General features: G+C 44.5%; 1 protein-coding gene across 1 annotated transcript in view; it reads right to left on the reverse strand.

The window, feature by feature from the left end:
• Positions 1 to 24,149, reverse strand: part of BRINP1 (BMP/retinoic acid inducible neural specific 1) — a 197,265-nt gene that overhangs the window by 140,859 nt on the left and 32,257 nt on the right. The window contains 1 exon segment of the mRNA NM_001015669.1: positions 364 to 631. Coding sequence (NP_001015669.1) covers positions 364 to 581 — 218 coding nt within the window. The 5' untranslated portion in view covers positions 582 to 631.

The following is a 24,149-nucleotide window of genomic DNA, read 5'->3' on the forward strand; positions in this document are numbered from 1 at the left end:
GATTTCACCCAGTGAAAGCCCAGGTACCCCTTCTATATAAGGTGGAGAAGATACACAGGTGGTCTCTCTGATGTTGCTGTAAGGTTTAAATGAGAGGATGCCTACCAAGTGCTAAGCACTAGGCCCAGCACACATGCAGTACTCAAAAATATACTACTCTTACTCGTCCCTGACAATCCCTTGCACATTGTAATAAAACAGATAAATGAATAAATAGAAAAATAAATAAATTAATACACAATGAGCAAGTATTTAGCAGTCTTGGCCCAGATACTCCTCCGCACCACAAGGCCCATGCCAAAGCATAACCCCCCAAAGCGCTCAATGAAAGAAAGGCAAGGGTGAGCTCAGCCCAGCTCTTACCTGTATATTTTATATCTGGTTGTAAATCCTTGACGGTGTCTTTCCACAAAGGACAGGTAGCTCCTGGAGTGGTGGAAAGGCCCCCTGTCTGAAATAAGCCAATCAAATTCCTTGGAGACATGTTGGTCTGTTGCAGCTGGTTCCTGGTGGGAGGGCTGCACTGAGATTCGGCCCCATACAAACAGGAAGTAGAGGAGCTCAACAAACCTCCAGTTCATGCTTTTCTGCCGGCCTTTTTCCTCTCATTCTTGCTCCATTCTGTGGAGTCCTGGGAAGAAAGGAATAGAAAAGAGAAAGAAAGAGGAAGAGAGAGGGAGAGGAAAGGTGGGGAGGGGAAGCAAAAACATACAGACAAGAGAGAGAGAGACAAAGGAAAAGATTTTTTAATGCTTTTAACATACTTTCATCATAATACTTCACATCAGAAGACTGGGTCAGGGTTTACGAAGATCAGTGCAGTTTCTGCTTAAGAGTGTGGCATCTACGGACATCTGGGCTCGCACTCCTGATTTGCTGTTCACATGTGGTGTGGACATGTACGAACATGTACAAACTGCTTAGCCTCTTAGATATGCAGTTTCCTCATCTGTAAAACGGAGGCCGGGCTTAAGCATCTGTAACTTGGCACCTGGCACATCGAAGGTATTCAAGGTGTATGGGTTGACAGCAAGAGTGAAATGAAAAACTGCAGAAACAGTTTCCTCCAGCCAGGAGGGGACATGGAGATGGAACTTCAGTATCTGCCCCGCCCGCTGTCTTCACAAACAGCCTGAATCTCATAGCAGGGACTCAGTAAGCGGGAACACATTTCTCTCCTCTCCCACAGACATGCACCCAGTGAACACATGCTTTGCTTTCGCATCATCAGTTGACGGACTGCACAAAGTCTTGGGATGCATCATGATCACGGCTATCCAGGATGGATACCTTACACATGGAGAGTTTATAGAGCTCATCAGAATCCCTTCTACAGTGCTCAGTGGAATGTCTCCTTCACCCCAAAGAAGCATAGCCAGAGAATCCACCTGTCAGTGTCTCTGAGCGTCAAGGTTATCTTGTGTTCAGAAGGGGAACAAAAGGCCAAGGAACTAGTGGGGTCTTGCCACCTCTTTTTTGGGTGGTAGCACAGGCTGGAAGAAGCACAAGCTGGAATCAAGACTGCCAGGAGAAATATCAATAACCTCAGATATGCAGATGACACCACCCTTATGGCAGAAAGTGAAGAACTAAAAAGCCTCTTTATGAAGGTGAAAGAGGAGAGTGAAAATTTGGCTTAAAACTCAACATTCAGAAAACAAAGATCATGGCATCTGGTCCCATCACTTCATGGGAAATAGATGGGGAAACAGTGGAAACAGTGTCAGACTTTATTTTTTGGGGCTCCAAAATCACTGCAGATGGTGACTGCAGCCATGAAATTAAAAGACGCTTACTCCTTGAAAGGAAAGTTATGACCAACCTAGATAGCATATTCAAAAGCAGATACATTACTTTGCCAACAAAGGTCCATCTAGTCAAGGCTATAGTTTTTCCAGTGGTCATGTATGGATATGAGAGTTGGACTGTGAAGAAGGCTGAGTGCCGAAGAATTGATGCTTTTGAACTGTGGTGTTGGAGAAGACTCTTGAGAGTCCCTTGGCCTGCAAGGAGATCCAACCAGTCCATTCTAAAGGAGATCAGCCCTGGGTGTTCTTTGGAAGGAATGATGCTAAAGCTGAAACTCCAGTACTTAGGGCACCTCATGAGAAGAGTTAACTCATTAGAAAAGACTCTGATGCTGGGAGGGATTGGGGGCAGGAGGAGAAGGGGACAACAGAAGATGAGATGGCTGGATGGCATCACTTACTTGATGGATGTGAGTCTGAGTGAACTCTGGGTGTTGGTGATGGACAGGGAGGCCTGGCGTGCTGAGATTCATGGGGTCGCAAAGAGTCGGACACGACTGAGTGACTGAACTGAACTGAGCACAGCACAGGGGCACCATGTTGGAGAAATGCTTAAGGGAGGACTTAGGTAGGGGCTCCTTGTAGGGAGAAAGGAAGAGGAACCACTAGACCATGCCTGGACTTGGGCAAATTTACGAGTTTTGTTTTTATGGTCACATCACCATTCTACCTGCTGGCTTGACATTATGCTGTCTGTGTCCTTCACCCCACTTATCCTAGAAGAGCTCATCTTACTCTACACTGAAAGGCAGCTTGGAGTGCAGGTTCTGCCAGTTATAAACAGTGTATATTCAGGCAAGTGCCTTCACTTCTCTGAGCCTCAGTGTCTCAGTCTATGAAATGTAGTCAGCAATAGCACTTGTATCCAGAACTAGCGTGAAAATGAAATGACGCCATTTACGTCAAGTGCCCCATGCAGCGCCTGACTTTTTTTAGAAAGTGCTCAACAAATGGCATCAGTGATGACGAAGACACGGGTGATGATAAACACTAATGTTGACTATGTCCGGCTACCCCCTGCTGGAGCATCTTTGCTCCCGTGGCCTCCCCTGCCACGTCAAGTCCTATTTATTCTTTACTACCCAGCTGAGGCCAGGTCCTCAAGGGTCATTCCTTTTTCTATCCCTCTCAAAAGCTGTTAGCTGTTCCTTTCCTTCAGCTCCTGTTGTTCACTTATATAACAGTATGTTAGTATTTACTATCTTTTATTGTACTGATTTGTCTCTGTGTCCATCGTCTTGCTCATGGGGTTGCGAGTCTTTAACCAGCAAGAATCTTTAAAAGACTGTTTCTACACAAGGCTGGCTGTGGGACTCTGGACAGTCACAGCCTCTATCTAGATCTCAGATTTTTATGTCTACCATTTAAAAACCTTGCCAGGACAAAACCATTTTATCGAGTGGAAAACCATGTAAAAACATGAAGAAATAGGATCCCTTCTTGGTCTACTCTTCCAGCTGAAAATGGGAAGAAAGTCAAGCTAAGAAAGAGAGAAAAGCAAAAGGAGAAAGATGTGAATTTCCGATCCAATTGGCTACGACCCTCTATAGTCCGATTGCGCCATTCTATTATGAGTAGCTACAGAAGTCTACTTGGCATCACAGGCCCCAGCTGTCAGGGGCAAAGGAGAGAGGCCTGTGAGCAGATGAGTGGGCTGGCAGAAGCTGTGGCCGCAAGTTTTGTTCAGAACCTAAAACAAAGCCGTCCATGTGGAGTGCAGAACTATAACGGCTCCAGCTGCCAAAACTGTCTGCTGGAGCCCACCTGAGTGGCAAGCAGGGGGTGGAGGTGATTGTTCAGAAATCCCGGCAGGGAGCTACAACACGCTGAAATCACAGCATGTCACCCATCCAGCGCTTCTGCATGGCTTCTGTTGTGAATGGGTGCGGGGTGGGCACCAATGAGAATGCCTGGCTGTTAGACTGTTTGCAAGGAAACAAGATTCAGAACATTGCAGCTTTTAAAAGTGAAACAAGGCTAGACAAGGAAATAGCAGCATGTGTATATGTGTGTGCGTGTGTGTGCAAGACCTCAGCCCCAAGTCCTAGAATTTACAGAAATTGGGATGATCTAATCCAATGCTTCCCTTCTGGCAGCCTTTTGTCCCATAGGGGACATCTTCGATTTTCACAACGGAGGGGATACTCCTGGTGCCTGGCAGGTAAAAGCCAGGGGCTGATAAACATCCTACAGCCCCTCCCGCCACCACAAAGAAAACCACACCGAAAATGTCAGCAGTGCAGATGTTGATAGATCCTGCTCTAGCCCAACTCCTTACAAGATCACCACTGAGTGGCTGACTGGGCCAGACTCCTGTCTTCCGGCTCCTGGTTTTCACGCTGCCACGTTGTCTTGGCAGGATGGTGAGCCGAGACCATTCAGTAGCTGTCTGAACCTTCTTTGTAGGTGGGGACTATGGTACAATCTACATCTCCGCAAACACAGGTGAGTGCTTTGTAGAAGAAGTCTGAGTATCTTTCTGTTGACTCAGAAAAATCACGATAATTCACAGAACTCTAAAAATGATAACGAAAGTTTCTAGAAGGTGCATTTGAATAGAAATGGACGTTTTATTAGCTAAGGGCAAGATTAGTATGTGTGCTACTTAAATATTGTCTTATCATGACAGACTCATGACAGACACAGTGATTCTTATTCTGTAAATAAGCCCGAATTAGCATCAACTGTATTAGAGACTTGGGTTAATATAAGGGCCCCAAGTTTGATATTTATGGAGCATCTATTGTGTACTTGGATCTAAAAAAAAAAAATGTCTGTTATCTTGGCAGTAGCTAAAGCATTCAGTACAGACTAGAGGTTAACAAAGGTTTCTTCCTTGAGATGGATGTTGTTGTTGTCCTTCAGTTAGTAAGCTGTGTCCAACTCTGTGACCTCATGGACTGTAGCATGCCAAGTTCCTCTGTTCCTCTCTGTCTTCAGAAGTTTGCCCAAGTCCATGTCCACTGAGTTGGAAATGCTATCTAACCATCTCATCCTCTGCTACCCTCTTCTCCTTTTGCCTTCAATCTTTCCCAGAATCAGAGTCTTTTCCAATGAGTCAGCTCTTCACATCAGGTGGCCAAAGTATTGGAAATTCAGTTTTACCAACAGTCCTTCCAATGAATGTTCAGGGTTGAATTCCTTTAGGAATGACTGGTTTGATCTCTTTGCAGTCCAAGTGATTCTCAAGAGATGGGTACAGCTCTCCCATTAACAAATGAGCTCCTTGGGACTTGGAGACATTAAATAGCTTTAATAAGCTCACAAGTTCTGTTTTTCAGGAATCTAACTCATGTATTAATATATCTGATTACAAGTATGTGCAGTTTCCAATATATCCCTACCCTCCCCAGATCAGATCAGATCAGATCAGTCACTCAGTCGTTTCCAACTCTTTGCGACCCCATGAATCTCAGCACGCCAGGCCTCCCTGTCCATCACCAACTCCCGGAGTTCACTCAGACTCACGTCCATCGAGTCAGTGATGCCATCCAGCCATCTCATCCTCTGTCGTCCCCTTCTCCTCTTGCCCCCAATCCCTCCCAGCATCAGAGTCTTTTCCAATGAGTCAACTCTTCCCATGAGGTGCCCAAAGTACTGGAGTTTCAGCTTTAGCATCAGTCCTTCCAAAGAAATCCCAGGGCTGATCTCCTTCAGAATGGACTGGTTGGATCTCCTTGCAGGCCAAGGGACTCTCAAGAGTCTTCTCCAACACCACAGTTCAAAAGCATCAATTCTTCGGCACTCAGCCTTCTTCACAGTCCAACTCTCACATCCATACATGACCACTGGAAAAACCATAGCCTTGACTAGACGGACCTTTGTTGGCAAAGTAATGTCTCTGCTTTTGAATATGCTATCTAGGTTGGTCATAACTTTCCTTCCAAGGAGTAAGCGTCTTTTAATTTCATGGCTGCAGTCACCATCTGCAGTGATTTTGGAGCCCAAAAAAATAAAGTCTGACACTGTTTCCACTGTTTCCCCATCTATTTCCCATGAAGTGATGGGACCGGATGCCATGATCTTTGTTTTCTGAATGTTGAGCTTTAAGCCAACTTTTTCACGTTCCACTTTCACTTTCATCAAGAGGCTTTTTAGTTCCTCTTCACTTTCTGCCATAAGGGTGGTGTCATCTGCATATCTGAGGTTATTGATATTTCTCCCAGCAATCTTGATTCCAGCTACCCTCCCCACACACAGGTAAAATCAGATCATGCCCTCTAGAGATTCAAAATAGTCTGCAAAGTCACAAACAGACCTGAGGAATTCTAATATGAAATATGCTATCATCAATACTATAAGCACAGAAAATGTCCAATGGAAGAGTAGAGGCCAGAGATGTTTTCAATCAAGAGATCTGGAAAGAACCCTGAAGGGGAGGTGGTACTTGAGTTGGTTTGTGGCTCAGTTGATAAAGAATCCACCTTCAATGCAGGAGAGCTGGGTTTGATCCCTGGGCTGGGAAGATCCCCTAGAGAAGGAAAAGGCTACCCACTCCAGTATTCTGGCCTGGAGAATTCCATGGACTATATAGTCTATGGGGTCACAAAGCAAAGAGTCAAATGTGACTGAGCGACTTTCACTCACTCACTGATGTGAGGTTTTGGTAAGAAGAGATGAGGAAAAGAGAATTCTAGCAGAGCAGGCAACATACAAAAAGTCTCAGAGGTGGGAGAGGGCAGAGTGACGGGGTGTGTGCCCAGGGTAGCATGCAGGGTGGCAGAGGCTTCAGGGAGATTTTAGGGCTGATGGAGGGCCTGCAGTCACCTGTATCTCCCTCTGCATCTGTCATCAAGCAAGGACTGTATTTCATTTTTAAGCTACACACTGAGGGCAAAGCATTGTGGATGTTCAACATATTCATTCATTCATCCATTAACATATTTAGCTGGAAATTAAATAGCAAGCAAAGCTTCTTTAATACTCAGTTGGGAGAAGCAAACAAACAGGCAATGACTGTACATGTGGTGGAGTGGAGAGCTCTGGGGAACACATGTACACCTGTGGGGGATCCATGTTGATGTATGGCAAAACCAATACAATATTGTAAAGTAATTAGCCTCCAATTAAAATAAATAAATTTATATTAAAAATAAAGTAAAATAAAACCATTTGCCCTAAATAAAATAAATAAATAAATAAAAATCACACTCAAAATTAAAAAAAAAAAAAACGAAGGCAGCTAAGATGGGATGGGCAGTGAGGCTACTGCTTTCCATACACGGTGTTGAGGAAAACCTGCTCGATGAAGTCGTTCTGACCATGACCTGAAGAAAGTGAAGGAGTGAGGGAGGCAGAACCTCAGGGAAAAGAAAAGTCAGTGGAAGGAAAGGCAAGAGAGGAGGTCAGCAATGGTTTGCAGAGACCAAGTTGTCTTCCAGTCTCCCGTAGGGAGCTTAGAATTTAATTGGGATGCAGGTCAGTTTGAGGAGGCAATCACCTGTTATTAACTGAGCATTTACTATGTGCCAGCAACACGCACTTGTTGCATTACACGTGACCTCACTGCAATATGGTGAGAGGCTGTGATTCCCAGTTTTAACATGGGGAGAGGGAACACTGAGGTCCAAGAGGCGTAAGTAACTGGCCCAACACCACAAAGCTGGCCAGTTGGACAAGCAACCTGCTGTCCAGCTTGGAAGCCACTGACCATGTGCAGCTATCAAGCAGGTAAAATGTGGCTCTTCCAGATCGGGATGTGCTGTAAATATAAATACACACCTACCAGGTCTCAAAGACTTAGAGGAACAGGATGCACAATGACTCACCGATATTTTATAATGGTTATATGTTGAAAGTGAAAGTGAAAAGCACTCAGTTGTGTCCGACTCTTTGCGATCCCATGGACTATACAGTCCATGGAGTTCTCCAGGCCAGAATACCGGAGTGGGTAGCCTGTCCCTTCTCTAGGGGATCTTCAGAACCTAGGGATCAAACCCAGGTCTCCCACATTGCAGACAGATTCTTTACCAGCTGAGCCACCAGGGAAGCCCAGTCATATGTTGAAATAGTACTATTTTGGATGTATAATAGTAAATACAATATATTATTAAAGTTTATTTCACCTCTTTCTTTTTAATTATTTAATGTGGTTGCAAAAATCTTAAAATTACACATACGGATGGTGTTTTATTTTTAATGGACAGGACAGGGCTCAAACAAGCCTTTTCTGCTCTGTGACACTACCTAAGAAGGTCACTCTCATCCATCTGCTTGTTTTTTATCTTTTTTTTAATTTAAAGTATACTTGATTTACAATGTTGTGTTAGTTTCAGGTGTACAACAAATTGATTCAGTTAAACACACACACACACACACACACACATATATATGTATGTATGGAGATAAAACCAGTCAATCCTAAAGGAAATCAGGCCTGAATATTCATTGGAAAGACTGATGCTGAAGCTAAAGCTCTAATACTTTGGCCACCTGATGCAAAGAACTGACTCATGGGAAAAGACCCTGATTTGGGGAAAGATTGAAGGCAGGAGGAGAAGGGGATGACAGAGGATGAGATGGTTGGATGGCATCACCGACTCGATGGACACGAGTCTGAGCAAGCTCCAGGAGTTGGTGGTAGACTGGGAAGCCTGGCGTGCTGCAGTCCATGGGGTCACAAAGAGTCAGACGCGACTGAGCGACTGAACCAAACTGAACTGATACACGTATTTTTTCAGGTTGTTTTCCCTTGTTGGTTACTAGAAGATATTGATGATAGTTCCCTGGGCTTTAAGTGGGTCCTTGTTTGTTATCTATTTTATACATAGTAGAGTGATATGCTAATCCCGAACTCCTAATCTATGCCCTCCCCTTCTCCTCTGGGAACCATAAATTCCTTTTCTGTCTGGGGGTCTATTTCTGTTTTATATATAAGTTCACTTGTATCATTTCTTAAAGATTCCTTCTCCTTGTTTTATTAACATTTGGAGAACTCAGTTCACTCCCCCCATCACTGGTTGAGCACTTGCCCCCTCCCCTCAAAATAAACAAACAGACATTTCATTTTATTTGAAATAAAAACTCCCCCTGCTCAGAGCCACATCTCTCCATCCTCATGTCCCAGAGACAGCCCCGGGTAGCCCGTCACCGTGCAGTTCAGCGCTGCTGTTTCTCCAGCATTCATAAAAGGAACATCCTGCCACGGGGTTGCAGAGCCTGGGAAAGAGAGGCTGGTTCTGTTTTTGAGCTCTGTCCTTGACCTGCCCGTGACCTTCTGTGAGTCACAATCTGGCTGCTGCGAGGCGCCAGGGTCGGTGCGGAGCTGCTGATGGGGCTGAAGCTCGCAGGGCCCTCGCCTGAGCCCTGCTGTATATAAGCCTGCAGTGTCACTGAGGAACAGCTCACCCCACACAGAGCACGTCCTCTGATCATGGCACGCAGGAGGCAGACGGGGGGAGCAGAGCCTCCCAGCAGCACCATCACCAGCTCCTCCTCTGGAGCTTTCTACAGCAATGGCTGCTGGACAGGGGCCCACACGTGGGGCCAGAGGATAGAAGGGAAGGCCAGCTCCATCCCCCATCCTGGGAGCCCCAAGGCTGATGACCAAATCAGAGATCAGCCACACTGCCTGCCTCCTAAGCCTGGGTCAACCTGAGGAGCTTTCGGATGAGGCATCTCCAGGAGGTACAAACCTTCAAAGCTGGGTGACCTTGAGCACATGAATGAACCCCATCACCTCGGGTTTCCTCACCTGTAAAATCCGGGCAGTAACAGGAGGATGAGTGCCTTGCAGGGTTCAGATAAGAATTAAAGAGGACTTCAAATACAATTATTTTAGTCTAGGTTTGAGCCAAGACCAAGATAATAGCTATTGTATTCTAAAGAGAGTGCATGACCACTATCCAGGACTTATAAAAAAGGTAGCCAAACGCACTTGTGGAGATTCGTAACTTCTCACCCACAGGATGACCCAGAGTGAGGTGCTGGAACCACCAGTGGAGTCGGGGGGAGAACGGCCCCTTACTCACCCCACACAGGTCCAGGGGAGAATCGGGAGAAGCCCTGGACCTCAAGCTTCAGCAAGACCCCACAAAGAACATGACAACTGTCCCAGGAGCTTGGAGGAATATGGCAGATGGGTGTCTGTCTCACACTGCAGAAATCTAAAGACAGAATTCTGCAGGGGGACACTCAAGAGAGGGCTGAAATCTGGTGGCAGAGTAGAGACTGCACGTAGAGCATGTGTCCCCCCATCATCGGGAGTGGGCCACATGCAACAGGAGGCCAGCCCCCACAGTGGAGGGAAAGGGCGTGCCAGTGTGAAGGGAAAATGCTGCCTGCCATTATCAGGAAACAAAGGAGGCTCAACCGTCAAGCCACTACAGCCCCCGCCCTCCAACCCATACTGAGAGCCAAGGAAACACTGGAAACACCAGAGACAAACAGGGTGCCCTCGACCAAGCTCTCACCACTGCAGCCACCCCCGACTATGTACCCAGAGGGACTCAGTATGGGAGCGGAACAGAACACTGGCCCTAGGTAGCGAAGGTGTGTGTAAAAGGGGTGATCTCAATAAGCCCAGACTCTTGCATCTTCCCATGCACAGAGAAGTGTTCAACTCATTAACTTGCAATGTCTGTGTTTTTTTTTTTTAATTAACAGGAATCTTTTGAAGTTCCAACCACCTGACCTCTGTTACAAAAACTCCTATATTTCCTGGCTCCACTCTTATCTCTTTGGAGTGGTCTCTCAGAGCTGAGAGGCTGCAAGGCAGGCTTAAGTCATCATTTTGTACATCAAATAAAATAAAACTCTTGTTTCAAGGTTGCGCTTTTTTTTTTTTTTCCAGGTGACATCAGCAAGAGGAAACTGGAATTGCCCTGACATTTATCAAGGGTCCAAGGACTGAGTGGTCAGCAAGCAGCTGAAGAGATGTGCATTTTCCTTCATCAAAAGAATCACCAGTGAGAGATCTCAGGGAAGAAAGAAAGCTCCAAATATTCTCTCACAAACGCTGAAAGTTCAAAAAGTTAGCACCGAACACCTGCTAAGCCCTCAGAGAACTGATGCTAAGCTGTCAAAAAAGTACTAGGCAAGGAAGACTCCTGCAACCTCCTTATCTCTCCATCTTTGACCAAAACCCTCACTGTAAAGAAACTAAGATCAAGGCTGACAAGACGGAGGGCACAAGACAGAATCATGAGTTGGAAGAAGACAGGAGAGACTGGGAGGAAGGCAAAGTTTCCATTTTAAATAAAATTAGATTTATTTGTTGTAATACACTGAAATGGAAACTTCAGTTACTGAACTGAGACTGTATATGAGAAGTAGAACTGAGTAGAAAAAACACTGAACATAATTTGGAAAAATCATGGACCTGCCTTAACTTTCATCCAAATATCAGAGGACACCTAATAAAAGTAAGTTTAAACAGGATGAGACAAGAATTAAGATTTTTTTTTGCTTGTTTGTTTCTCCTGATTTTACTCTATGAATCCTGTTTGGCCAAAAGTAAAGATTTCATGTATTAAAACACGTAACTCAATGCTCAACTCAATGTAAAACTCCAATGAACTCCAGTTAGGGAAAAAAAAAAAAACAGAACTTCTAGTGATGTGTTTGTTATCTACTTTCAACATCAGTCCAACTATCAGACAGTCACAAATCATCGGTGATACTGGAATGAAGAACGGGAGCCCTACCACATGAAGAAGCTGGGCTCTGTCTTTTCCTTCACTTTCCGTGAATTGGGATGCCCTGGCATTCATCTGTGCCTCGTGATACCAAGTTTAGAATTATGTTGTCTGGGGCTTAACTGGTGGCTCAGAGGGAGAGAACTGGCTTGCTAATGCAAGAGACATGCGTTTGACCTGTGGTCTGAGAAGACTCCACAAGCTGCAGAGCCACAAGTCTTGAGCCCGGGAGCCGCACCTGCGGAAGCCCGCGTGCTCCAGAGCCCGAGCTCTGCAGCAAGGATGCCACTGCACTGAGAAGCCCCAGCAGAGCCGAGAAGAGCAGCCCCTGCTCGCCGCAGCCAGGCCACCCAGCAACGAGGACCCAGGATGGCGGAAAATAGACACTTTTTTTTTTTTTAAGCCAGAAACCACTGGAGTAAATGCATAACTTGCATATTTTATATTATTATTTTCAACTGCATAATCTATATCTCTGCTGCTGCTGCTAAGTCGCTTCAGTCATGTCCGACTCTGTGTGACCCCATAGATGGCAGCCCACCAGGCTCCCCGTCCCTGGGATTCTCCAGGCAAGAACACTGGAGTGGGTTGCCATTTCCTTCTCCAATGCAGGAAAGTGAAAAGTGAAAGTGAAGTCGCGCAGTCGTGTGCAACTCTTTGCGAGCCCATGGACTGCAGCCTACCAGGCTCTTCCGTCCATGGGAGTTTCCAGGCAAGAGTACTGGAGTGGGGTGCCATTGCTTTCTCCGAATCTATATCTCTAGGAAATCCCATAGACTTTTCAAAGTATCCCAAATAAAACCATCATCGCTCTCTCCCATCTCCTCCTCTCATGATCCACACTGAAGTGAAGCAGTCGCCCAAATCAAGTCTGTGAGAAGGCTGAGACTTTTCCTAAATTCCTCCTCACCTGACTCAACCACCTCCGCCACCGAGACCGCCATCGCTGCCATCTCCATGTCCAGTCAGTTTCCTTTCCTTTTACATTCATCCGCTTCTTTTGACAATCCTACCCTTCTGTCGTCTCTGTAAGCCTCGGTGTGATCCTGTACTCCTCCTTCTCATTGCATACTTTACTTCAGAAACCCATCCTCTCTTGCTATCTGTCATCTGAACATGGCTCTCTCACTTGGACGGTCCTACCCACCTTCCTACTGGACTTCCTATTTCGTGTATCTCTTGCACCTCCATCCTAAGCACCACTCTAGTCAGCAGAGTGATCTTCCCATATGCACATATGACAGTGACACGCCCCTAATGTGACAGACTCAACAGTTCCCTGCTGATTGCCTGGCCCCCTAGTCTTGCACTTAATGTCTCCAAGCTGGATCTTCTATACACTCAGTTTTTCTACTTAACTTTTCCACTTCCCACCCTCAAAACACCCTGTTCTCCAGATGCTCTCCCTGACTGCACTGACTGACTACACTATAAATCATCACGCTTCACTACCTTTGCTTATTCTGTTCCTGATTCTTACAATGTCCATTCCCAGTGCCCACTTTGACAATGGGTACTCATGCTTCACCTTACACTTAAATGCCTGAGTAAGGGTGAGTGAATGACTGCTATGCACCTACTATATGCTGCCGATAGATATTACACCAGATTGTTTCATGTTCTCCATGGCATTAAATCCACAAAATTATCCTATGAGATAGATAGCATTATTTCTATTGTGCAGATGATAAAATGCTGACTCTTCCTAAAACAAATACGGTTATTTTTGCATTGTCAAATTATTTAAAAATGGCAGAATTTAACTTCAACTTATGGAGTACATCACAGTTGTATATTGTCATCCTGCTTATTTAAGTTATATGCAGAGTACATCATACTGAGCTGTATACTCAGAATCCAGTACACATGCTGAGCTGGATGAATCACAAGCTGGAATCAAGATTGCCAAGAGAAATATCAAGAATCTCAGATATGCAGATGATACCACTCTAATGGCAGAAAGTGAAGAGCCTCTTAATAAGGGAGGAAGAAGAGAGTGAAAAAGTTGGTTTAAAACTCAACATTTAAGAAATAAAGATCATGGCATCCGGTCCCATCACTTCATGGCAAATAGACAGTGAAAAAGTGGAAACAGTGACAGATTCTATTTTTCTTGGTCTCCAAAATCACTGCAGACAATGACTGCAGCCATGACATTAAAAGATGCTTGCTCCTTGGAAGGAAAGCTATGACAAACCTCGACAGCATATTAAAACACAGAGACATCACTTTGCTGACTAAGTTATGGTTTTTCCAGTAGTCATGTATGGATGTAAGAGTTGGAACATAAAGAAGGCTGAGCACTGAAGAATTGATGCTTTTGAATTGTGGTGCTCGAGAGGACTCTCACGAGTTCCTTGGACAGCAAGGAGTTCAAACCAGTCAATTCTAAAGGAAATCAGCCCTGAATAGTCATTGGAAGGACTGATGCTGAAGCTGAAGTTCCAATATTCTGGCCACTGGATGCAAAGAGCTGAGTCACTGGAAAAGACCTTGAGGCTGGGAAAGATTGAAGGCAGGAAGAAAAGGGGATGACAGAAGATGAGATGGTTGGATAGCTTCATCAACTCAATGGCCATGAGTTTGAGCAAGTCCAGGAGATAGTGAAAGACAGGGAAACCTGGTGCACTGTGGTCTTGGGGCTGCAAAGAGTAGGATGTGACTTAGTGACTGAACAACAACAACTTCAACCTAAGCCAGATCTAAATTCTTTGACTCGGTGCTTTAATATATTAAGCTAAAGACCCACATCATCCTTGATTGTAGTATTCTTGTTTTGACAATCATAAACAATCACAACACTAATTAAAAATACGTTAATGAATAGAATGACCGATAAGTCAATGGAGGTGTAAATTTCTGGAAATACTGAATCTAGGAAAGGGCCATGACAACTTGGAAGAAAATAGAAATATGTGGAATTCCTGTTGTTTGGGGGGCTCATAAATACCATTTTTTAAATTAACAATGTAAGTTATGTACAGCATTTTTTTAAATAAATATTTTATTTGGAGTCACATTTGGAAATGTGAAGATCTAAATTCAAGGAAGCTGCCTTTTAAGTGTTCCTTCAAAATTGTCAGCAGTCTCTGCAGGAGATCTTTCAAAAAGGAAAGTGAAATTAACATTTTGGAATGTCTTTTCTAAGCCAGTTTGGTAAAATCCAACAAATATTAGTTGAATCCTTACTATTTTAATTAGCTCTCACAGTGCAGAATAGGAAGTGGACACAAAAAATGGATAATTTAAAAATAATGTAACAGGGCAAAAACAGTGTTCTGTGGAGTATGGAGCCCCAGGCTAGGATATCCAAGAGTGCTTCCTGGAAAGGCCATCCAGGAGAAGATTAAGAAAATCGAGGGGCATTTGTGAGGTGACTAAATGGGAGGGCGGGGCGGGGGGGGGGGCGGTTTATATTTCAGGCTAGGAGAGAAGCATGTAAAACGAATGAAGGATTTTGTTGTGAGCATAAAATATACAAACATTTTTAAGTCACTGTAGTGGCAATTTCTAAGCAAAAACTGGCAGGAAATGAAGCAAAAGAACTAAAATTAAGATCTTTTTTTAAAAAAAAATAATCATATCTTTATGCACAACCAGTTTCTTGAAGACATAGATTCTTCTCCCCTTGCCTAGGAACTGGAACCAATCATATGACAGGCACAAATGAACAGAACAGATCAAAGGCTATGGTTAGCCCTATGGGATCACAGTGAGCCAATGAAGTCTTTTAAACAGATGAATTCTATGTTAAGAGTTTCATTTTTGATGGGGTGGTGGACAGGTTTAAGAAGAGACAAGGATAAAACTAAGGAGGCTATCTTAATAGTCTGGACTTCCCAGGAGGCACCAGTGGTAAAGAACCTGCCTACCATGCAGGAGACATAAAAGACACCAAGTTTAATCCCTGGGTTGGGAAGATCCCCTGAAGGGGTGCATGACAACCCACTCCAGTAGTCTTCTCTGCAGAATCTCATGGACAGAGGAGCCTGATGGATCTGATCCACAAAGAGTCAGACACAACTGAAGTGACTTAGCACGTATGTACGATGATAGTCCAAGTAAGACATGGTCTAAACAAAATGTACTTAAGATACAGAAAGGTAAAAATGTTGAAAGGCAAAATTAGTATGATTTGGTAACTATTTGGGCTTCCCTTAGGGATTCCCTGGTGGTTCAGAGGTTAAAGCGTCTGCCTGCAATGCGGGAGACCTGGGTTCTATCCCTGGGTCGGGAAGATCCCCTGGAGAAGGAAATGGCAACCCACTCCAGTATTCTTGCCTGGAGAATCCCATGGACGGAGGAGCCTGGTAGGCCACAGTCCATGGGGTCGCAAAGAGTCGGACATGATTGAGCGAATAGTCTAGTCTAGTCTTGGGCTTCCCTGGTAGCTCAGCTGGTAAAGAATCTACCCACAATGCAGGAGACCCCGGTTCAATTCCTGGGTAGGGAAGATCCTCTGGAGAAGGGATAGGATACCCACTCCAGTATTCTTGCCTGGAGAATCCCCATGAACAGAGGAGGCTGGCAGGGTACAGTCCATGGGGTCACAAATGGTTGGACGTGATTGAGCAACTAAGTACACAGCACAGTGACTCTGGGAGAGTGGGGCGAGGAAAGAACAGTATCTCTGATGACTCCTAAGACTGGTTTGATGATTAGCTTGATGATTGTCATTCATGATAATAAGTGGTAGTGAAAAATCAATGGATTTAGAGTGAATAATGAAAAGTTTCCTCTTGGACTTGTTGAGTTTGAGGTATCTGTTGAACATTCAGTAGGCTGTAGAATCGTTCAGTACAAATCAGAAGAGAGGCCAGGACTAGGGGTGGAAATTTGTTAATCAGTGTGAACTAGGGGTAGTTATATTAGGGGAAGCACACTGACTGAACCCACGCTCCCTGGCCAGGCACCACAGTACCCATTTACCTCAGTTATTTTATGACAGGAGGTCCAGTAAGGAACACGAAACTAATCAGCCACCACCAACCAGAAGAGTTCGGGAAGAGCAAACATGGCCTACCACTTCCCAGAATCCTTCTCACTGGCGTTTATTCGGCTGAGCAATGCGTGCACCACTAGGAAGGACCTTGAGTTAGAATAATTGGCCAAAAAACCCAGAAACGAATCCTATTCCCACAAAACCTGAGACGCAGTCCTCTTGGGCTCCCTACCCTACCGCCCTCCGCACAGGTGTCCTTTCCCAATAATGTCTTAGTTTCATCAGCACGTGTGTCTCCTGGGACAACTCTTTTCCAAGAGTTAGACAAGATCCACTCTCGGGCCCTGGAAGGGGTCCTCCTTCCTGCAACAGTTAGGGCTCTAGAACTGGATGAGCGTACCCGTGAACACGTGTGAGTCGACAGTCATGGAAACCAATGTGGAGTGACACTCACAGTTACGCAGACTGAAGAGGAAAGGATCCTATGACGCAGAGTAAGGAGGGATGGTAAGAGGGGAAGGGGAGAATCAGGAGACAATAATACCAACAAGGAGAGGAGCAGAAATACTTCAGAAGACTCTCAAGTTTGGAAAAGCTACAGAGTTGTCTAACATAATGACCTAACATGTCTATTGGACTTGAGAATACAGAGGAGGCTAAAAGTTTTTATTGCCCTGATGGGAACTGAAAGATTCACTGAAAGAGATAAAGCATGCATGGGACATGAATAAATGGAGGCACAGAGTGTAGAGTACTTGGCAAAGAAGATGAAAAAAGCAGTAGTCAATGCTTCTCCTTTCATTCTACCAGGGAGATAAGCAGTCAATGGAAGGATGAGGATTTTATAAAATGTATTTTATTGAAGCTATAGTTGACTTGCAATGTTGTTGTTAACTTTTACTGTACAGCAAAGTGATTCAGTCACACACACACACATTTATATATATATATATATATATATATATACACACACACACATACATATATAGGTCTTCCCTGGTGGCTCAGACGGTAAAGCATCTGTCTACAATGCGGGAGACCTGGGTTCAATCCCTGGATCGGGAAGATTCCCTGGAGAAGGAAATGGCAACCCACTCCAGTATTCTTGCCTAGAAAATCCCATGGATGGAGGAGCCTGATGCAGGCTACTGTCCATGGGGTCGCAAAGAGTCGGACACGACTGAGTGACTTCACTTTCATATATATGTGTGTATGTATATATATATATACACACATATATATATACACATTCTTTTTCATATTCTTTTCTACCATGGTTTATCACAGGATATTAAGCATAGTTCCCTGAGCTGTACAGTAGGACTTTGTTGTTTATCCACTTTGTATTTATAAACTCAGAGAGTGGATACAGAATTTTAAAAAGAAAAAAATATATATATATGGGAGCAAAAGGAAATTAGTACTGATTGAAAGAGCAGCATGAGGTCTGGGATGGGGGTGGAATGACAAACTCTGCACTGGCCGCTGTCAATCAAAAAAAAAAAATAATGTCCATGGCTTTAGGGAGCCATATGCTGGCAGGGAGATAAAGTCATATACCCCAAACTGCAAAACAATGGATTGTATTTTATCAGACAACTGAATAAAATGTGATTGGGACAAAGAGAGGGAAAAAATAACTCAAACACAGCCAGTTCAAGAAGACTTCTCAGGGGTTCTGAGATTTTTCTTGGGCACTAAAGGTTTAACATTTTCCAGCTGAAGGGAGACGAAAAAAAGGACTTAATAGAAGAAGGTATTTCAGGTAATGGGACTAGCATGAGCAAAAGGCACAGATCATTTAAACTGACCTATTGGATGCAAATCACTAAACCAAATGCCACAAGGAATACACAGATGAGCAAGAAAATGCTGCTTCCCCCACAGAAGCACACCGAATGTCCCTGAGTCAGAAAGGGGTGCCAAATATGGGGACCAGTGCTCTACAGGTGCTCAAAATATAATTGTTCAATAAACAAATAGTGTTCTGCTGAGTTAATGGCCCTGAGTTCTTCCCTGTGGCTAATCTATTCTTATTACTCAGTGGAGCAAATAAATAAAACACTTACGTTTCCATCTGAACCTAAATTTCAGCATTTACTCATCAAAAGCTCTGACCCTTGGCTTAATGTTTTCAACAGGTCACTAATGAAAGCAGATGAAAGGTTCCTGGTGGATCCATTTGGATAGAAGCTCTAGGGCTCTGCTGGTTCTTGTGCAATGGCTTTATTCCTTGCACATGATGCTTTTAAAAGAATGAATTAAAAGGACTGTGACAACTGCTGCTTGTCTCTGACAATCATGGAACCCAAAGAAGAAGGCAAGGGACAGACATCTGAGGGCTTAAGCAGGTGCTGAGTTAAGCAGTCACAGACTTTAAAAAGCATGGTCACTTTGGAGATGATAAGCACCGTCTCTCTTGAGACTCTCCTCATTCCATCCTTGCATTCCAGCAAGATTTCATGATGCTTCATCAAGCCCGTTTGATCTCAGAGCTACTTTTAACATATACAGGGCACAGATTTATACCTATTTGGGAAATGAGAAATTAACATCCATCAAGGCAGAAGGAAACGGCAACCCACTCCAGTATTCTTGCCTGGAGAATCCATCCCATGGACAGAGGAGCCTGGTGGGCTATAGTCCATGGGGTCACAAAGAGTTGGACACGACTAAGTGACTAAAGAAAAATAACAACAAAGGGAACACCAGTAAGTCATTTCAATATAATGTACATGATTCACTTAGCTCTCAAAACAAGCCTCTGAAGAAGGCTTGATTATTCCCATTGAATGCGAGACGAAGCAGAGACCAGAAAGATTCAGAAATTTCTCATCGTCTCAAAACTAGTGTGTTATTTTGGTTTCCTTTTTTTATTTTTCTAACTTTAATCCACTGTGAGTTTGGTCCTTTCCTGCTAGCAACACACAAAACCCCACCAGATAACAGCTACTTCTCAAAACAAATTGCGTTTTTAATAAATGTTCCAGGTGAATATGATGCACACTGAAGACCTACGTGCTGGTCGGGGGTCGGGGGATGAGCAGGATCCTCTGAGGCCCTTGTTTACCTCTAGGAAAAAATGCCTCACTACTGTTGGGATGTCACGTGTTACCATGAGCTGGTATCAGGATCCTTCCCATTGTCCTCCAAATCCCAAAGCAAAAACAATGCACTGTCTAATTTTTAAGGGCTCAACTAGTCCCATGGTGTGATTTTGAGAAAGCTTCGTTACCTTTCTGAGCATCTGTTTCCCCATCTCTGTTGCTATATTTAGGAATTCTGTATTTAATCATTCTGGCCACCATTTTTGAGGCCTTCCTACACTGATGATCATGATGAAGATAATTTATAAGCTTTCAGTGTATGACAGGAGCTGTGTCAAGAACTTTATAAATTTTATTTCAGGTGACATCCACAAATATCAATGGGATAGGCATGGTATCAATACTACGCCTATCCCATTGATATTTGTAGATGTCATGGGGTCACAAAGAGGCAGATATGACTGAGCGACTGAAATGAACTGAACTGATTAATGTCCCCAGATCACGCCTCCCTTTAGTCAGGCACTTCCTCATGGAGTTTTCCATTTCTTCTACTAAAGGGGATAGAGTCTATTCCCCATTTCTTGAATCTGGGCTCATCTTCATAAATCCCTCTGGCCATTAGAATGAGGCAGGATTGATGCTGTGCTAATTCTTCACCTGTATCTCAAGAGACCCTGTAGGTTTCTGCTTAACTTACTGTGCTTCTGTAACTGCCACAAAACGAATGTGATGGGTATTTCAGTAGGAGGATCACGTCCAGCTAACATGCCTCAGCCAAGCCAAGCTTGGAGCAGAGCCTCAGCTGAACTTCAGGAGCAAGCAAAGGCCAGCTTAGATCAGTGAGACTAGGTTAGATCAGTGGTCCCCTAGCTGACCCACAGATGCATGAACTTTTCCATTATGGCTTATTACAGGATATTGACTGTAGTTCCCTATAGATGCATGAGCTTAATAATAAATGCCAGTTGTTTAAAGCCACTGAATTGGTGATGAGTGGGGGGAGGGGAGTAAAAGCAAGAATGGCTTACAGACTCACTAGGCATTCCCATTTTGTAGATAAGGAAACTGAAGGTTAGTGAAATGCAGTGTCTTGTTCAAAATCACATCATGGACAGTAGGAGTTATTTGACATGTGATTTGAGGTTCTTAACTCCACACTGTGCTGTCAGCTACTGGGCTGGGGAATCTGACCCCCAAGGCTGGCATCTGTAAACTCACATGTGGACTGTGAGTCCGAGCAGTGTTTTTAAATGCACTCTCTCTTCCAGTCTTCATCATAAATTCTGAAGATGAAATCCCAGAAGATATAGTCTTAAAAAAAAAAAAAAAGCAAAAACAGATGATGTTAATGTATTTATACGGATGATTGGCCCATATTGGGAGTAAAAGAGGAGGGCTAGTCTTGAAGGAGGGGGCACTGAGTATTCACTGAGGTTCCCTGCTTCTAGGAGGCTGTGAATGTACAGTGTAACCTAATCCATCTATGCATAAGAAAGGAGGCTTGTAGGTTTTAAGCCAGAAAGGAACAAGGTGTTTCATTGGGAGCTTGAGGAAAGAAGAAAAAAATTGCATCTTTTGGATGAAAGGGCCCTTAATCTTCAAAACACAAACCATTTTTTCCATACCAAAGCCCCTTCAAACCTAGGAAGTCTGCTGAGGCCTCAAGTCAGGCAAACAGCTTGTGTTTTGCAGATTAAGGAGCCTTTGACCCAAAGGATCCATTTTTGTGAAACTCTAAAGGAAATGCCTGGTCTATTTCTAGCTGGCACACTCCCTGACAGAGGCAGTTTTAAATGCAGTCCCAGAAGGCGGCTGCTGCCCTGCTGGGCCTGGGGCCTAGCACACAGTAGGCAGAGAGATGAATGGGTGAGCTCCTAAAAGAGATTCTTTGCCCCAAAATACCATACCTGCTTCCTTACCAGGATGCCCCAGATGCTTACTATAGAATAAACACAGCTTTGAACCATTGAAAGCCCCCGTTCAAGGAAGAACGCTAATAATAGCAAGCAGCAGGAATGGGTGTGTGTGTGTATATATATATATATATATATATAAACTCTGGGACTGAGGGGGCACATTACCTCGTTTGAGCCCCACAACAACACTGTATCTGCTGCAGGATGTGGGACTCAGCCCTTACTTCAGAGGCAAGGAAACTGAGTCTCAGAGCGCTGAAGCAATGAACCTAAGGTGACCTGAACATGGTGGCCCTCCCCCTCCTAGATCCAACCTCAGTCCCAGAACCATCGGCGCAGATAAAGCCTGAGGCAGGATAAATTAGAGGATGCTATGAAGTTTAACTGACTCTGGACTAGGCTGAGTCAGGATGCTTGAATTCTAACCCCATTCCTAATACCACTGCTGAGGTTATTATCAACATAGGGTAACTAGTATCCCCATGTCTCTGGGATCTGGTCTCTGCACCACTAGAATCAGGAAGTTTGGCTTAGCTATTTTCGATTTTTTCCAAATCTAATACTGTCTTGAGCTATGATTCTTCACTACTGAAATGAAGAAGAAACTTAGAGAAAGAGGAAGAAAAAGAAGGAGAAGGAAGAGGAGGAGGGAAGAGGAAAGGGAGGGAGGAAAGAGAAAGAGAGAACCGTGGTCAATTCTGGCTTGCCTTGGATGAGGGGAAATTATGGCAGACAAGAGAGATAGAGTCTGAGGAAGTGAATGGATTTGATTTGTCTAAGCCTTAGGAAAGCAAATATTACCGAAATGTTGGCTGACCGCCACTGACTTCCAAACAGAAAATGGCTTCGAGATATACTGTGGGTGCTCAGCGGGGTCTGTTAGAGTGAGTGATGGGGTGGCCATGCGCTGCTGGAATGCAGGGAGAAAATTATAATAGTCTCTTCACAGAGACCAACAGAAGGAGCCAGCCCAGGAGGAGGAGAGAAAGCTTCCAGCTGCGCTTCTCCCAGAAGGCTCGGATAATTTACACAAAACCCAGAGGGGCCTCTGGAAATGGTCAATGTGAGACTGCAGGAGCCAAGTCACCATGCTGGATGCCATGAGAGGTGGCTGGTGCAAAAGCCCTGGTCAGGGTGCCCGGGCGCCAGGCCCAGCTGGGCTTGACTCCATGTGTGATCTGGGTCCAATCCCATCCTGACCGTGGACCTCAGTCTGTCCGTGAAGAAAACAAGGGGAGCTTTTAAGTTGATCCCTAAGGGCCTTTCTGACTCAGGCATCCTATGACACGCTATGATCAAACATCAGCGACGTTCACTCCTTCAACAGTTCCTTACTGGATACTTTTCGTGCTCTAGGTGTCAGGCTAAAGGATGAGGTAACTGACATCCATTAAACCTAAAACTGGCTTTCTGTGAGATTATCAACACTCTCCTAAGGTGGGGAGGGGCCCCAAGTGTGACGTCTGATCCAGCCTTCTATCTCCAGGGCGCACAGAATCTTAACATTGCGTGATGTGATGTTAAACTTATTCCTGATGGTCTACAAGGAAGGGAAAGAGCTCTGCTTAAGAAGCACTGAGATTTCATGCAGCCAGGAAGTTCTTCCAAGGAGTCTCACCTGAGCCTCACCTGCCCTCCAGGAGGACAGTTCTCTCTAAGGCTGAAACATACGGGTAAAAGTATTATGGTTGGCACATCAATATGTCATGAATGAGTTGAAAAGAACAGCCATCAGAAATGTCCTCTTAATCCTCTGAACTATTCAGGTTGAACGGTCCTTAAAGAGAATCGAGTCCAGGTGCTTCGTTTCCTGAAAAAAGGAAACCAAGCTTGCCCAAGGTCCCATAGCCAGTTAATAGCAGAAACCAAGAATTAAGACCAAGTCTTCTTGCCTCCTCCTGCATACACTTTTCACTACTCCAAGCATCCTCTCCTATTCCTACAGGTATTGATTATTATTTTTTTTTTTTGGTAAGGTTTTGCTTTGTTTCAGCATAAGAACCATTCCCAGTGATGCCAACTTCCCAAATTCAGCTCCTCCTTACTCTGAGAGCAATCATCCTGGAATGTGAGTGAGGGATGGAGAGACATGTGGGACTTTGGGGAACACACTGGGGAAGTGATGGAGAGGCTGGCCTCTGAGGGTGGGAGCGAAATGCAGGAGAGAGCATGCGTGCTGTGCCGTGCTGGGGAGCAGGGAACAAGCCTGCCGCAGTCAAATGCAGAGGTGGAAACAAAGCGGTTGTATTGATTTGAAAAGGCAGTTCTCTGAAGTTGACGCTGCCAGCCTGGCTCTTCCTGGTCTGCCCTCCTCCAGGCAGGTCTGTGAAGGCACACGCCCACCCTCGGAGGTTCAGAGCCGTCTACTCTGTATGCAGGGGGTGAATCGCAGGGAGTTGAGACCAGATGGGATGTGTTCATCTGACAAGATGAGAAAGAGAGAGAGACTATGAGAAGGAGAGAGGAAGGATCTCTTTTCTCAGATGAATGTAATATAAAAGAAGCCAGGTGGAAAAGTCTAAAAGGACGGGGACCGGATCCTATGGAAATGGAATGAGGCAGGCTTCTCTTTAAAGGGGGACTATGAAGATTGAGGGAGAAGGGTCCCACCTCTTTCACGATGGATGGTTCTATTCCTAAGCAGTTTTAATCTTCTCTCATCTGAACCACTGGACCAGCCTCCTAATTCATCTCCTGAACTCAATTCTTCCCTTGCAGAGCCTTGCAGAAAATATCAATAGATGCTCAATAAATGTTTGATGAGCAAATAAACATCCTCTAAACATTGATTTCATCAT

This window comes from Bos taurus, chromosome 8 (genome assembly GCF_002263795.3).
Source record: "Bos taurus isolate L1 Dominette 01449 registration number 42190680 breed Hereford chromosome 8, ARS-UCD2.0, whole genome shotgun sequence".
Taxonomy (NCBI): domain Eukaryota; kingdom Metazoa; phylum Chordata; class Mammalia; order Artiodactyla; family Bovidae; genus Bos; species Bos taurus.